Source organism: Bombus affinis, chromosome 14 (genome assembly GCF_024516045.1).
Source record: "Bombus affinis isolate iyBomAffi1 chromosome 14, iyBomAffi1.2, whole genome shotgun sequence".
Taxonomy (NCBI): Eukaryota; Metazoa; Arthropoda; class Insecta; order Hymenoptera; family Apidae; genus Bombus; species Bombus affinis.
The window spans coordinates 5,571,380-5,587,881 of NC_066357.1; the positions used below are offsets into that span (position 1 = coordinate 5,571,380).

The 16,502-nt window shown below is 37.0% G+C and overlaps 1 protein-coding gene across 6 annotated transcripts in view; it reads right to left on the reverse strand.

The window, feature by feature from the left end:
- The window catches only part of LOC126923798 (fibroblast growth factor receptor homolog 1-like), a 110,628-nt gene that overhangs the window by 29,276 nt on the left and 64,850 nt on the right, over positions 1-16,502 (reverse strand). For 5 of the 6 annotated variants that reach the window (XM_050737631.1, XM_050737632.1, XM_050737633.1 and 2 more), the window contains one exon: positions 5,621-5,759. In XM_050737631.1, the coding sequence (XP_050593588.1) occupies positions 5,621-5,723 (103 nt within the window). In that variant the 5' untranslated portion in view covers positions 5,724-5,759. Of the gene's footprint in view, positions 1-4,165; positions 5,439-5,620; positions 5,760-16,502 lie in introns of those variants that run through there. The other variant, XM_050737635.1, reaches the window with a different exon arrangement.

A 16,502-nucleotide genomic window follows, 5' to 3' on the forward strand; every position in this document is an offset into this window, starting at 1 on the left:
ATCCCCCTTTAGAAATCGCGCTACGCTGCCATCTCTTTCATTGTCCAATTGGTAATGTCAGCCGCTATTACCCTGTTGAATACATTTAATAGACAAAGGATTGGCAGAGGCTCTCAATTTCGCAGCGCGAGAAGAATACGTGGCACACGGCCCTGGTCGGGCCCGTGGAAACGCGGCCGACGTCGGGTTGAGAATTATTATTCCATGTGGACGACGGGCCGCTAATAACGGGCCGAGCCTGGCCCGCGCATATGGCATTCAATGACCGGCCAATTGGACAATTGAGCTCAATCATAATAATACACATATATATGGATCGTTGCAACGCGAGCGTTTCGGCCGGTTATCAATAAATTCACTTGCCGGAAAGTAAATTCACCGGTCGCGTCCTGATTTCGCCCGTTTCCATTCGTTCTTCGTCGTTACGTCTACTCCTCTCTCTTTTTACTCGTTGTCGCGTTTACGTCGAATTTAGCCCCATTCTATCCGGCTGTGCGAGTCGAAAGACGAAGAATTGGCTGGCTGGAACATCGTTTTCGGTGATTTCACTCGGATCGACGCCAGGTGGGCAGAGACTGGCGGTAAAAACTACAAGTTTGCAGAGGTTTTGGAATTACATTAAATTGGTTTATACGTAGAATCGTGGAGTTTGAAACAAAATTTTTGTGGAAAATTTGAAGTTTGAAGAGGTTTCCTTTTAGCGAGGTTTTTAGGCGAGGCTTCTGCGATAATTTCAAATTGCTTCGAACGTAGAAAAATGGGGAACGGAGCGATGGAAATTTGGAGACACGTCTGAGGGAGATTTGGAAGAGTTTTCAAAGAGATTTCGCACGTGTGTAAAACAGTTTTTAAGCGAGTTTCGAAGTGTTTTTAAAGAATTTTGGATTGATTTAGGCGAAGCAAACACGGAACATGCAAAGGTTCTGATTTTTTACAGTTTCCAAGGGATCTTCGAACTATTTTGAAAGGATTCCGACGCTTGCACAGATGTTGCTCTCGCATGATATGCAGATAACCAGTATATGAACAACGATAGGAAAAGAATCCACGTAAATGTGAGGAGAATAGAAAATTGTAAATATTTAAAAAAATGTTGGACGTGTTCAAAACACCCTCCAAAGGACTCTTGAAGTGATTTTAAGGAATTTTGGAAGATTGATTTAGGCAAAGCAAACATGGAAGGCATGAAACTTGCGAAGATTTTTCAGAGTTTTTAAAGGATCTTACGATTATTTTCGAAGATTTCTTACAATCTCGAAAAGATTTTGAAACCGTGTTGGAAAAATTCTGACATTTCCAACGCTGTCGTTTACATGATACGAGGATAATCACACTGCATGAACAGCAACGATATAAAAACAATCTACGTAAATCTAAGAGTAAGAAGAGTAAAAGAAGTGAATATTTCCTTTAAATAGCCTACGGAAGCAAGTACGCACGTTTCGAGATTTCTACCACGTAGGAATGATCATAAAATAACTGGAGGTTCTCAGGTAGTCGGTAGTTAGTCCTTTAGCAAGCAACGCCTCTTTATTGCTTTACTTATTAACGATCGCACGTGTGCAATTGCCGGAAATTCCAAGGAAACGACGGCTTCCAGTAAAATACCGTTTGGAGAAAGCGTTTAATAGGACGCGTAGAACCCGCATCGGAATCTGTTCACCAGATGTTGTCGTGTTTTCCATCGGTCGGCCAGTGAAATTCGACTTTGACCAGCTTCCTAGAAACTGACGTTTCCATTGTTGCGTGGAAACCTTAATGGAATTCGGTAATGGAGGCGCAGGCTAACGAAACGAATTCATTAAGAGTTACGTTCTAAGTTCTATGTAGCTGAATTTTGGAATTTTCAAAATATCTTTGTCGCGTTCTTTGATATTTAATTTATTATTGTAATAAACATTAAATTTCTGGCGCTGTTGGCCAACGATTATATTGATGTAAATTTAATTATGTTCAATATTAATTTTATATCGTTGATCAAGCTTGTCCATTTTAATTCAGTTAGGTTTTAGAGCAAAAGCGAATTTTAGACTGAATTTTGGAGTTTTTGATATTTTTATATCGCCGTGTTCTTTGATATTTAATTTGTTATTGTAATAAACATTAAATTTCTGGCGCTGTTGGCCAACGATTATATTGATGTAAATTTAATTATGTTCAATATTAATTTTATATAGTTGATCAAGCTTGTCCATTTTAATTCAGTTAGGTTTTAGAGTAAAAGCGAATTTTATATTGAATATTGAAGTTTTTGATATTTTTATATCGCCGTACTCTTTGATATTTAATTTGTTATTGTAATAAACATTAAATTTCTGGCGCTGTTGGCCAACGATCATATTGATGTAAATTTAATTATGTTCAATATTATGTTCAATATTAATTTTAATTCAGTTAGATTTTACAATAGAAATGAATTTTAGTAGATTAAGAGAATTGAGAAGATCAGAGGAGTTTTACGTTATCATTTAATTTCAAAGGAACCTAGGCACTCGAGGGACAAAGTTACGAGTTTTGGATGAATTATATTTGATTTTCCACAGTCTTTATTAACATTTGTATATTCTTGAAAAGTTATTACCTCCTGTAAAGTTATGGAACGAGATTGTAGGTTTTGAATAAGACGACGCCCGAATATCTTCGATTAACAATGCGAACTTCAATTCAGAGAAATTGTAACTTAGAAATTTAGATCGACAGAATGGAGAACGAAGCTTGAAATATAGAGATTCAAGTGGAATTTCAAACTCTAAATTGAAACATTCAAATGTTCGAAATGGACATAATCGAAAATGCAAGTAAAAATTCAAATTCGAATGTCTGAATGTAAAAATTCAAATTTACGTTCGATCTCGATCGTCGACACGATAATTCGTCGAAACATCGAGATAACAAGCGACGAGACCCAAACTGATTCGAGTTAAACAAATACGAAAATAAATGTGAGATTTTCTGCAACGATTCTTATCTAGTAAAATGAATTTTTATTTTCCACAAGTTTACTCAACGATATTGCGTATAATTTCTCATCAATCAAGATACGCGCTACATACATATGCTCCATAGTTACGATAAGATCATCGACAAGATTAGGCGTTATTTAATCGATCGATTTCGTCGTGTTATTTACTTTTAATGTTACTTAGAATTTACGGTTTGTTTTCGAATAAACATAATTTTACGATACCCGAGACTTCCAGTTGAGATTTCGTTAATAACCTTCTGCTTAAAATTTTCAAAATCCTATCTGTCATGGTATATGAAATAAATATAAATTAATTTAGAATTTCGCATGATTCATAATTTTAAGAATCCATGGAAATTGAATTCTCTATACTTTCACGTGCTATGGTTTCGTGAAAAATTCCGGATCGAGGAAAACTCAGATAATCGTTACATTTTCCATTGGTCTTATCGATCGAACAGTTGTCTAGAAAAACGAGGCAATGTTGAGGATATTTTCAAGTGGAGAAAAATCCCCGTGACTTTGCCATAGCTCGTAAATGGAATTTCTCGCCAACCTCTAAAAAAGACTTTGTCTTTTATTTTCGTCTGCCTTCTATCCCCTTTTTACGTTTTAAAAATACTCTATTCGCTCATGAATCGTCTGTCTAGCCGTCACAGACTCCTCTGAACCTCTGAAACGTCAGAACCTCCGAACCATTCGATTTTCAATCTCCAAATCAGCTCTTCGTTCTTTCACGAACGAACAACGTTTTCTTTTTTTACTTTTCTATTTTAATTTCACAAACAGAAGATAACGTAAATTGACAGAGAAATCTCATTCGATCGATCCATGTTTCCAGTGAGAATCGCGATTATTCGTAAGTTGTATCGTCAACTGCTAGACATAAGCAGAACGTAAATTCGAAGGAGAATACATTTTTCTAGGACAATGCTGCGTTAATAAAATTGTAGCCTTAATTCCTGGTATGGGCTAGAAATTACGTGACTGGAAAAGAGCCAAGATTCAAGATGGACAAAGAGTCACATACGCTTATGGGTTCGGTTTCGACACGTTGATTTCTCAAAATTCCACCACGTAGCATATGGCTAAGGCCTGTACCTCTTTCACCGCGTTCCAACGACCGAAAAAAGTCCGATGACGGAGGTACGAGCAGTCGATGAGCACTCGTTGAAAGAAAAGCTCGCAATAATGACTAACCTTTGTTCTTTCACCAATCTTTCTTCTTCCTTTTTTTTCTTTTTGACCAACGTTTGGGACAACTGAGCTGCGTGTTTAGGGTGAATTTTTCAGGGCAATTCTTTCCAGCCTTTTTTTCGGTAGAATACATCCGTACACCCTTTTTCTTTTTTTCAAAGGAACCTAATTTTTGATTTTTCGAGGGTGCGCGGACAGATCGAAGATACGATTTTCCAGTTCTTTCGACGCTCCAGACGAGAAAATTGCTTCCTCCTGCTCGAACGAGCGGAATTAAAAATACTCTGGCGCGAAGAAGCTGTACGATAGACTTTCTTACGATCGAGACCCGTCATCTTCCATCATCCTCGAATATTTCCCAAGTCCTTCCTCCCTCCGATCTTCCCTCCATTTCTTTCTTTTACGTTCCATCCAGTTCCACCTATTTCACCCTCGTGTCTCGAAGTTCCTTTTTCTTTCGCCCTCTTACGACTCTCTTTCGTTACAAGTGAAAATATCGCCAAAATTTGTCGATCCTCTGACAAATCCAAAGTCTCTTCCCTATCAACACGGATCTTTGTTTCACACGCAGCGATACGACGGGTTATACTTCGCTGAGAAAGGAATTCGTAAGGAGAATTTTTTAAATAGAACACGTGGTTCTGTTCTCCGATTGGCCTGAGTGTTGTCGAGAAAGATTGTAATAATCCAACGATCTTTGAAAATATTATCTCGAAACTCGTGGTATTAGTCTGGAAAGGGTTCAAGGGAGCGTAGAAGAACGACGTTGTTAGGTGTTTCTACAAGTTTGTAGACGTTTGTAGATGTGCGAAAGTTGGATGAAGAGAGGCGGAGAAATTTAGTAGCCGAGAAGAGACGAGGAAAGTAAACGTTCGACCGTTACACTTAATCGCGTTCGCCGACGAAAACGAATCCTCCGGCGGTTTCCGTGTATTTTTAGCATTTTTCGCCTTTCATCCTGCGTGGAATCGCGACGACGATCGCTATCCGCGTGATTCCAGCAATTTTTCACTTCGTGCTTCGCTTTTAACGCTTTTCCCTTCCTTTATGGGGTTATTCTTGAAATAGAAATTCTTTCCGAGGTCGTTGTACCACGTAAAGTACGTGCGTGCTTAGTTGTCGTATTTACTTTACGATTTTTCATTTAATACATTTCGAATCGGCTAATTACAGGCTCGTTTCAATTTTCAATAACAGATGGTCGTTAAATGGTGCATTAATGGTCGTTCAGGTCGTTAATCGACGTTCTCGTAGCACACACTCCGTCGTATATTATAATACAAGGATGTGGATCGTTGTAAATATAAATAACTATAGCATGTAAATGATATACGTGTCTGGCAGTGTAGTATAACGTATAATATTAGATAAAATCTTTATAAAGCTATCAGAAAAATCCGCTCGTGCCATGTTACACGGGTAAATCGTGTACGAGCCAGCGCGATTATAAGTTCTCACCTAGTCGAACCAGCTGTCCTTGGGTAGTTCGATCGATCTCCAACATCAGGAGTATCCCAACGATAAGACATTTCACGATCGCCATCCCGACTGCTTCGACCATAATACGAATATCTAGTGGCGCGGCATCGATGACTTTCTGCAACAGAAAACACATTTGTTAATCCGCTAATCCATTTGTTAATCCAGTTCATCGTTTCGAGTAGTTTCGTTCGACTTGGTGTTTCGAGTAGTTCGACCTGTTTTACAACGTAAGAAAGATATTTTCTTATTTAACAATGAAATCTTATTTGATGATAAGTTTCTTCCATACGTTTGACGAAATGTCATTCGAATACTTAGAAACTATACTGTTTGTCTCGAGCGTCGAACGTCAAATTTCTATGAAGATTAAATTCTTATTTCAAAATCAGTCTGATATTAATTACCTTTCTGTTCTGGTATTAATTAGGATTTCTACTTTTTAAAATCGATTTTAATCGAAAATTAGGATTTCTATTTTTTAATCGCTGTATAGGGAAAGAATACAATAAATAAATTATACTCTCCATTATTTACGACAGAGCAGTTTTAGAATTCATACATTGTGAAAATTTTCCTTTTCCATACTATAAAAAGTATTTGCATAATATTGCATTTGCATGATAATTGAGTCCAAGTATATCAAAGTTGGCATTATTTGTCGACAATTTTACTAGAAAAGTTTGATACGAAAGAAAGATACACTGTATCAAAGATTAAGCGTGCACGTAAATACTTTTGGTGGGCATCGTAACGTCCAACAATTTCCACTCCAAACCTCCTGTAGCTGTGCCCAAATTCCTAGCGCCTCTTATCTAACAACAAACTCCTAATGGCCGACAATTAATTAGCTGCTATCAAACTACAAACTCCTAATGCCCAGCACAAACAAACAACCACTGTTCCAAATGGAACGAAACCTGCGGACGAAACCTGCGCATCGAACAGCAGAGGAAAAGAAAACTACGAAAAGCAAAAGCAAAACGAGGAACACCGTAGCGCCTACACACTCGCCAAATCCTTCGAAAACGATCGACAAAAATCGTTGGGCAACCTGGTTCTTTAATAAATAGAGGTGTTTAAAAGTAACCATCGGACCGGTTTACAAGGGGTCCCATAAAGTAACATCACGGAATCGCGTCTTTCCATTTTCGTTTTCTTTTCTTTCTTCTATTCTTTTTCTCTTCTCGGCGAAGCGGCGCGTGTGGCGAATCGTCATAAATCCGATCGAAAACGACGGGACGCTTTATGGAGTACTATCGGGATGCACGGTGTCTTTCCCATAAAGTATAATAGACTGCACTATCGCCAGCGTCGGGCTAGAAAAGGAACACATGGCCGTGTCAGAGGATTTCGAACGCCAGAACACGTCCGGCGTGCATCCTTGCACTCGACCCCATAGATCAACCACGTTGCACCATAACCAACTCGCTCTTCGGCCGCAACCTCGCGGGATCTGTTGCTCGTAGTTTCTTCAGATTAGGCTCGGGGGAACGTGTAATGGAGAACTTGGTTTCTAGAGAACGTGAGCTACGTTTCTGAGAAGCTTGATTTTTAATTAAATTTTTAAATGATGAGGCGACGTAGCTAAATATATTTCAGGCGAAACGGGATCCTCTTTTTAGAACCGTGTCCATCTACGTTTTCACTTGTTCTATACTTGTTGTTTCATTTGTACCTCTATGCATACGATGAAACAAATACGATAGAAGAATTGTGGCTGTACGTTGAATGATTTACACGTATAAATAAACGACATAATTGAAATAAAAGATAGAAGTAAAGAACAAAAAAGAATATATGAAACGGTGGAAGGGTTGTACATTGTCTTTCCACATTGAACGATTTATATGTATAATAAAACAGAAGGGTTTTATCTATATACTGAATAATCTAAATATATATAATAAAACAGTAGAAGGGTTGTGTCTTTACACTGGATAATTTATATATAGATTATTCTATATAACAAATGGTAAACAATAATATAGGATTATTGTTATACATAATAAAATAGTAGAAGAATTGTGTCTATATATTGAACGATCTACATATACATATAATAAAATAACACAAGAGCTGTGTTTATACATTGAATAATCTATACACGTATAATATAAAGCAGTAGAAGGGTTGTGTCTGTATACCAAATAATTTACACGTATGTATAGTAATATTACCGTGGGAGGTTTGTATGTTTACACTGAATAATTTATATATAGATTATTCTATATAACAAATAGTGAATAATATAACAGATTATTGTTATAGATAATAAAATAGTAGATTGTGTTTATACTTTGAACGATTTACATATACATATAATAAAATAACACAAGAGCTGTGTTTATACATTGAATAATCTATACACGTATAATATAAAGCAGTAGAAGGGTTGTGTCTGTATACCAAATAATTTACACGTATGTGTAGTAATATTACCGTGGGAGGTTTGTATGTTTACACTGAATAATTTATATATAGATTATTCTATGTAACAAATAGTGAATAATATAACAGATTATTGTTATAGATAATAAAATAGTAGATTGTGTTTATACTTTGAACGATCTACATATACATATAATAAAATAATAGAAGAACTATGTTTATACGTTGAATAGTCTACATAGATATAATAAAATAGTAGAAAATCTGCATTTATACATCGAATAATCTATATACGTATAATATGAAGCAGTAGAAGGTTTGTGTCTGTACATCGAATAATTTATACGTACGTATAGTAAAAGTACCGTGGAAGGTTTATGTCTTTACACTGAATAATTTATATATAGATTATTCTATATAACAAATGGTAAACAATAATGTAAGATTATTGTTATAGACAATAAAATAGTAGAAGGATTGTGTCTACATATTGAACGATCTACATATACATATAATAAAATAATACCAGAGTTGTGTCTATACATTGAATAGTCTATACAGATATAACAAAACAGTAGAAGAGCTGCATCTATACATCGAATAGTCCATGTACGTATAGTATAAAACAGTAGAAGGGTTGTGCCTGTATATCGAATAAAATAAAAAAAGAGAACAGTGATGCGAGAACAGCTTATAAGCTATGAAGTCGAGAAGACTAATTTTTAGAACTTTTGTCTGTCTGTCTGTACTCGCATCACGTAAAAGCTACTCAATAGATCTTGATGGGGTTTTCTCTGTTGAATAGCTTACTGCCCGGCAAAGAAAATGGGGTATGTATCATCTCGATTCGTTTCGTAGAAGCTGAGAAATAGCCCGGCATCTGAGCTGTACGCGCTGGCATGCTTGGTAGAGGTCAAGCAACACGATGGTTATTGTTCATCGATCGTGTTTGTTCTGAAATCGAACCTTCTTATAAATCAATATCTTTCGTCATGAAAAATCAGCTGACTAGCTGCTAGTACGAGAAATATTATTATTAGAGGGAATTTTATTCGTAAAAATTCAGCTCAGAAACTCTTCCGTGTATTAGTAGCCGACAAGTAGTGGAAGCTAATTTCTAATACAATGCATACATATTTTATAATTATACAAGGTGAACCGTTTCGGCGTTGGATTCTACACATGAAGCTACGTTTTATACAGACATTTATGTTATATAGAAATAATTCGCTATCTATTTACAAAGGCAACTCGATAGTTAACGAACAATACCTGGTGAAACGTAAGTAGTAAGAGAGTCAACGATAAAAGTGATAAAAGCGACGAACAAGACTCCAGTTTTGTTTTCTGTTCGGATGTAAGCACGTCACTTTGAACATCCCTTGAACCTGCAGGTATGCAGATGTAATGTAAATTCTTTGCTTAAGAAGAAGCTCGCTATAACTGGAAAACAAGATCAAATAAGACGTATATTTATATAAACCTTTCTCATGGTTCTCGTGTGCAGAATCCAGCGACGAAGCGGTTGTTCGATGTTACGCACACACTATACATTATAGCTAGTCATCTATGATAGCAATGAAACACGATGAGATGAATATGAAATAAATACATATTTAACATAATATATGTGCGTATGCTTAACAACTAAAATACTATGCAAAACATATGCCATATGCAAATATATTAAAATATGTCCTTGCATAAACATCCGCAGTCTAGCGATAAATATTTTTGAATTTTTCCGAATAAACGTTCGAACAGCGACATTCAGTTGCGTGCTTCGGCTCTCTTTTCTTACGTAACATAAATTCTATCTTTATTTTTCAGCTAATAGCGCGATATTTTGGAAACTCTTTCTATTAGAACGAGAAAATATTCCAAGACTTACCAATACATTTTCTACCAATACATCACGAGCGTTGTATCCAAATTTTTGTGAAATTTCACGAGCTCTGTAACGGGACACGACTATCGTCCTTACAATAATAAAACTTTCGAAACCAATTCGAAAATGTAGACAGAAGTTGTACACGATCAGCGAGAAATTAGTAGCCCTAAAAGTACAATCAATGTGAAACACTTTCTACTGCCAAATATCATGGATGGACTTCGATGTACTGTATATTCTCAGATCAAAAAGATTTTCCCAATCTCAACAATTGTTTCCTATAACGCGTAAAGAGTTTCTAAAATGTTCGAACACTTTCGTAAGCCACTGCATATCGCGAAAAGTGCAGACAATTCGTAATAATTCAACCTGGCTTCCGATTTCGTCCTAGCTAAAACCACGGCCATAAAGCACAATCGCAACAAGGAGTCCGTCATTGTACGCCAAACGTTAACGACCAACGAAATACCAAACAAATCAGTCAGCGAATATTCTAAGGTGATTGAGAATTATTCGGAGATTCAAACATATGTCGTCGAGTGAGAAAAATCATGTTGCTCGTTTAGTAGACATATTATAAAGACTGGTCATCCTAGGATTCACAAGAGTTGCATTAACGACATCCGGAAACGCATAAACCACCATTTTCAAGCGTTAAATTCCGAAAGCAGATTTACTCGCGCTACCCATTGCTTCGTGCTCGTTAGGCGAAAAGACACATTGTATGTAACGCGTTCAGAGCGTCTATTCCTGAGAGTTGAACCGTTCACCGTCAAGTATTTATACTTACACGTTGCAAATTGCGCGCGATGAACTGCACCTCGCCAGGCTACACGTTAGGCTACGTTCTGACACGAACCGTGTAATAAAGTTCTATGTGCTATTGTTTCGTCGGTGGTTCGTATTATAATTTACGTGGCAGGTGTAATATAATTTTGGGCGATTTAGAGAAATACGCGATGTGTCCCGCAGTTATCTTATCGTTATCGTATGTGCGATTCCACTTTGTGCAAGTTTTATAGTTTTATTATGCGGCTGTTCTGTATCGTCAATGTTAAATTTTGACAAAAAAAGAAAAAAAAAAGAAATGCCTCAGTTCCATAAGTTTATGAACATAGTAAAGTGTTAATAATAATAATAATGATAATGATAACAATAATAAGACGTTCGAAGAAGAAATTACTTGGCCTCGTAAGTTTATTGAGGAAAGGCGTTAGAAGAAAATAAATAATATTTGTTTTTCAATTTTGCAGTTGCTCAATGTGGCTCTGATAAGAGGATTCGTAATCAAAGTTTAGGTTTTTAATTGAGAATGGAATATTTAGCTATTCGATGATGCTAGACAGAAAAATAAATAATAAAATAGATTAGAATGTTTCGCTATATTTCAAGATTGTCCTGGTTAGTTTGGAGATACAGTTTAGGAATAGTGAAAGGGAAATTTTGAGGGAATTTGTAATAATCGAAGTAATAGGAAATTTAAATTTGGTGATGCAATGATATGTGTAACAAAGTTGTATGTCTTATTGTTTCTTCAGCGGTAAAATAGATTTTTGGTATGGCGAAGAGAAATTTCGACAGAACATACATGTTTTAGATTGCTTAAAAATTGAATCTAAAGGTTTCGATGATGTAAAGCATGTAATAAAGTTGCAGATTTACTACTTTTTCAATGACGTAGATTGAAATTTACGAGACGCAGCTTGACTTGCTTAAGAGAAACAGATGTTCAGTTGTGAAAAAAGTTATTATTTATTGAAAATTATTCTGCTACACGCATCATCGTAAGTTGCATTCTGTAATAAAGTTGTAAAAGTATATTAAAGCGTTTACTTCGAAACAATTTAGTGGAACAAAGTATGATTCTACAAAACCTAATCCTCTACAAACATTATCAAACTCCATTTTGAACCTCTTCATTGAAGTTTGACGTCTACTGATCGACTGTAATAAAGTTGTAGAAATACATCAAAATATTCATTGCAGTTTAGAGGAACAAAGTATAATTCTACAAAACCTAATCCTCTACAAACATTATCAAACTCCATTTTGAACCTCTTCATTGAAGTTTGACGTCTACTGATCGACTGTAATAATGTTGTAGAAATACATCAAAATATTCATTGCAGTTTAGAGGAACAAAGTATAATTCTACAAAACCTAATCCTCTACAAACATTATCAAACTCCACCTTGAACCTCTTCATTGAAGTTTGACGTCTACTGATCGACTGTAATAATGTTGTAGAAATACATCAAAATATTTATTGCAGTTTAGAGGAACAAAGTATAATTCTACAAAACCTAATCCTCTACAAACATTATCAAACTCCACCTTGAACCTCTTCATTGAAGTTTAATGTCTACTAATTGACTGTAATGAAGTTGTAGAAATATATCAAAATGTTCATTGCAGCTTGTCATTAAAGGTCGAAACAAAACAATTTAGAGGAACAAAGTATGATTTTACAAAATATAATCCTCTACAAACATTATCAAACTCCATCTTGAACCTCTTTATGAAAGTTTAACGTCTACTAATCAATTGTAACAACGTTCTAGAAATATATAGAAGTGTTTATTCCAATTTATTGTGAGAAGTCGAAACGAAACAATTTTGTAGAAAGTTAAATCCTTTATAAACTTCATCCAACTCTATTTTCAACCACCTCGTGGAAGCTCCAACAATAACAATCGACTGCGATAAAGTTATAGAAACGTATACAAATGTTTATTCCAGTTTATTATTGAAACTGGAACCGAAAAGATTTAGTAAAAGAATAAACTATGACGTTACGAAACGTTATCCTCTGCAAACATTATCAAACTGCATCTCGAACCTCTTCATCGAAGTTTAACGTCTACTAATCGACTGTAATATAGTTATAGAAATATATAAAGACGTTTATTACAATTTATTATTGGAACTCGGAATAGAACGCGTTAAGAAGAGAGCAAACTTCAACAAACGATTTCACAGAATCTAATCCTCTGCGAACTTAGTCTAACTGCACTCTGTACCACTTCGTGAAAGCTTAATGTCCAACAATCGACTTACTCCATTATCTCAAATAGGCGACAAGGAAGAGGAACACGTAGGCAATCCAATTTTCCAATATTCTCCGCTTACTCGATTACTTTCATTACACCAACGTATCCACCACCTTCGCTCCAATAATTCTTCAAGCCACGATCAGTGACTGTCTTGCCGCTTCTTCTTAGCGTTAATCAACAAACTCGTCTCGAAATTTATTCCATTCAATCTCGAAAAAGAGAAAACGACGATAAAACGAAAGAAAAAAAGAGATTCGTTCGAATAATTTACATATTTAATTTACATACGTAAATTAACACGAGCAGGCAGGGATAAATTAAAAAGAAAATTCGTGTCGTCAACCAACCGACTATCCCCGGAAATTAAAATTCTGTTTCACGTGGACCCTCGAGCCGAGTCACTTGCTCGATAATCGCGTCACGGAAACCGAATATTTCGTCCGCTTATTTATGCGTTCACGCTTTATCGAGCGTTCAATTCTCCAAAGCTGTCCGGTAAATAAGATAATGTATTCGATCCTGTCTCTATATTCTCTCTTTCTCTCCCTTCTCTCTGTCTCTCCTTCTCTCGTCTCTACTATCTGATAAGATTAAAAAACCAGCGTGTCCGTCTCATTCATGGAGACCAACGTGACGTAGCTTTCGAATCGTACAGAAGAGAACAACGTAAATATGTCTCAGTCGCGTTTCAAATCATCGACGTAACATTCATCACGATTGGCGGCTGATTAACGAGATACCAATGACGTTTATCGTTGTAGCTATTTGATGTTACCTTGCGAGATGGTAATGATCGAATGGCGAAGGTTAAGTTGGCGGGGCTCGTTCGCGGTTTCCATGCCCACGCGCCTCTTCTAAAATTGAAAAATTCAGGCTGAAGGAGATGTTTGTGGCTGGAGGTGCAGCAGTTTGCGGGCTCGTTGGTTGCGCATGACGAAACTGGTCTCTGTTGCGGCTACGGTGTTTTGAAATAGCGTGAGGATTTATTTGTCTGTGGGGGTTGAAATCGTGGAATGGCGGCAGGTTATCAAGCTCGGACGTTTGATAATTTATAAATTGGAAAGTTTGAAATTTCAAAATTTCCATGTTTCGGAGTTTAGCGATCGAAAGAGACGCGGATTTTAAAACTCCGGTAATTTCGACCTGCTTGGAATTGGAACGTTTTGACATGTAAACATTCGAAGATCCCAAAATTTGCAAGTTTGCATGTTCGAAGATTCAAGGAAACCAGGACGTTCGAAGATTTAACAATCTGAAAGTTTCGAAATGGAAAACTTGGAATAGCCGAGAGTCCTAAGATCGAAGAATCGAAGCAAAATTAACAGTCCGAAGGTTGAAGAAGCTGGAAACTTCTAATATTCGAAAATTTCGAAATTAAAGAGATAAAACATTTGGAAATCTACCACCTCGAAAGTTTCGCGATTTTGAACTTCGTATACCCAAAAGTTTTAAGAATCAAAAATTGAAACGCTTGAAAATATAACAATTGGAAGGATTCAAAATTTGAAAGTCACAGCATTCGCAGGTTTCCAAGATTAAACAATCCGAAACTATGGAAATTAGCGAATGTTAACGTCTGTAGATTCGAAAAAACGAAGCAACGAAACATCCATCTCCTCCCATATTTCTCGCTCCGAAATGATAGACCGTCGCAGAGAATAACTTTCAATTTGTCCTCGCGCACCGAAGAAATCGAATCTTTTTCCACGTGATAAATCACCGTTAATTGTTGCACAAGGGTGGAATATATTTTCTTGGCTCGGTGAGCTGGCTTTGATGTGGCTGCATGCGTAAATCAGGCGATTTCCTTCGACAAATCTCGAAAGAAGAAAGGAAGGGAGGAGGTGAGGAGGAGGAGGGAGAAGGAAGAACCTGCCCATCCCCGAAATTTATGCTAAGCGTACCCCTCGGGTGGTCCGCTTAAGATCGGGCTGCCTGTAAATTTGAATTCCTCAAGGGATGACCGTGACTCTGGTCCTGTCATATTATCCTATCGTTGCTGCGATGTGTTGCTCCTTCAGGAAGTATAAAGAACTCTTTATTGCGTCTTCCATCGCACCCTTAAGTGGGTCCCTTTCTTCCGCCGAATCTTTTTTAATTCGGTTAGATCTTCTGGTAATGGCGAGGGAATATGGGCGTTGGATTTTTATTTTTGGACACGCGTTTGGCGATATATCTGGCTTTCGGGAAGTCTTCTTAATTCGATTAGCGACGCTTTGTTGGCAAAAAGAGAGCGAGTTAAGGGCGCCTTTCCTTTCTTAGCTTCCTTTTTAATTGTAAGCTTCCTGTCGCGAAAATTCCAATTTGATCCGTCGGTTTTTCTTACTTTCTATCGTTCCTTTTTCTATCTTCCACGTCTTCACGCCCATCTTCCTCTAAGAGCGGGAAGCTTCCTTAGGCGTTGAAATTTCTACGAAGCGCTTACAAATTGAAAGCAAATTGGAAGATGAACTGGTTCGAGAATCGAATGGAAAATATCTTTCAGGAGTAGCCGTAGTATTGAAAATAATCTGCAGACGCTAAAATGTCAAAATTCTCCTACAAATTAATTGTACCAAACAAGATGAATTCCTCGTTCTATTTCCAATTATTCTTTTAATATTCCTTTGATAAATTTTTCAAAATTTTCTCTTCGCGCTGTGCTATATGTTTTCTGTACACTTCTGAAATTGTCAATTTGCCGGGCACAAAGGAACCTTCTCCTACACGTTCCAACGCAATCTGGCGACCAGATTTTTGCCATAAACGCCAAAGGAGCACGTAGACCTGCAAAAATTCCGAGACTCGACTCGCCCCTTTCTATTTCGTTTTCCTTCGAACCAATGACGTCCCAGGAGTTTTCCTCCTTCGAGAAAAACGAAACCAGATACGCGTTACACGCGTGTGTTTTCTCTCCGCAGAGTGTGAAACAGGTGACAGGACCCGAAGAAAGTCCCTGTTCTGAAACTCGAAGGGGAAAGGAACTTCTCTCGACTTTTAGATAGCGTCCGAGGAATATTAATCGTCCCCCTGTAGATTCATAATTCTCTTTTTTTCGCCCTTTCTCAGCCTCGGCTAGCTGATGTTTTCCGAAGTTAGGGTGAAAACGTACCTTGGCGCGTCGTTGGATCGCTGAAAAGAAAACAATCTCCTAGAAGAATCCTCGAAGGGATCGTTAACGACGAAGAAGAAAAAAGAAAAGAAAAAAAGAAATCTTCACGAGACAAGTTCCAGGGGTCGCGTTTATGGTGATTTTATTGGAATCAGTTCGCATAAGGCTGGCAAGGCTAAGATAATTGTCACCTTTGATTGCATTCTAACTTTTGCAACGATCGATTGTTCGGTAATAAACTCGCCACCCAATGGATATGACGATTATTGGTTGTCGGAAATTTTATATCGTTCAATCGTCGTCGGAAAGAAAAAGAAAGAAAATTGGAAAAAATTCGTAGAGCGACAAAGTGGCCGGTGACGTTAATAGCGTTCACAGTGGCAGCTCCACGTACATTTTGCTAATTAAGGATCAACCATGGTTAAAATATGTCTG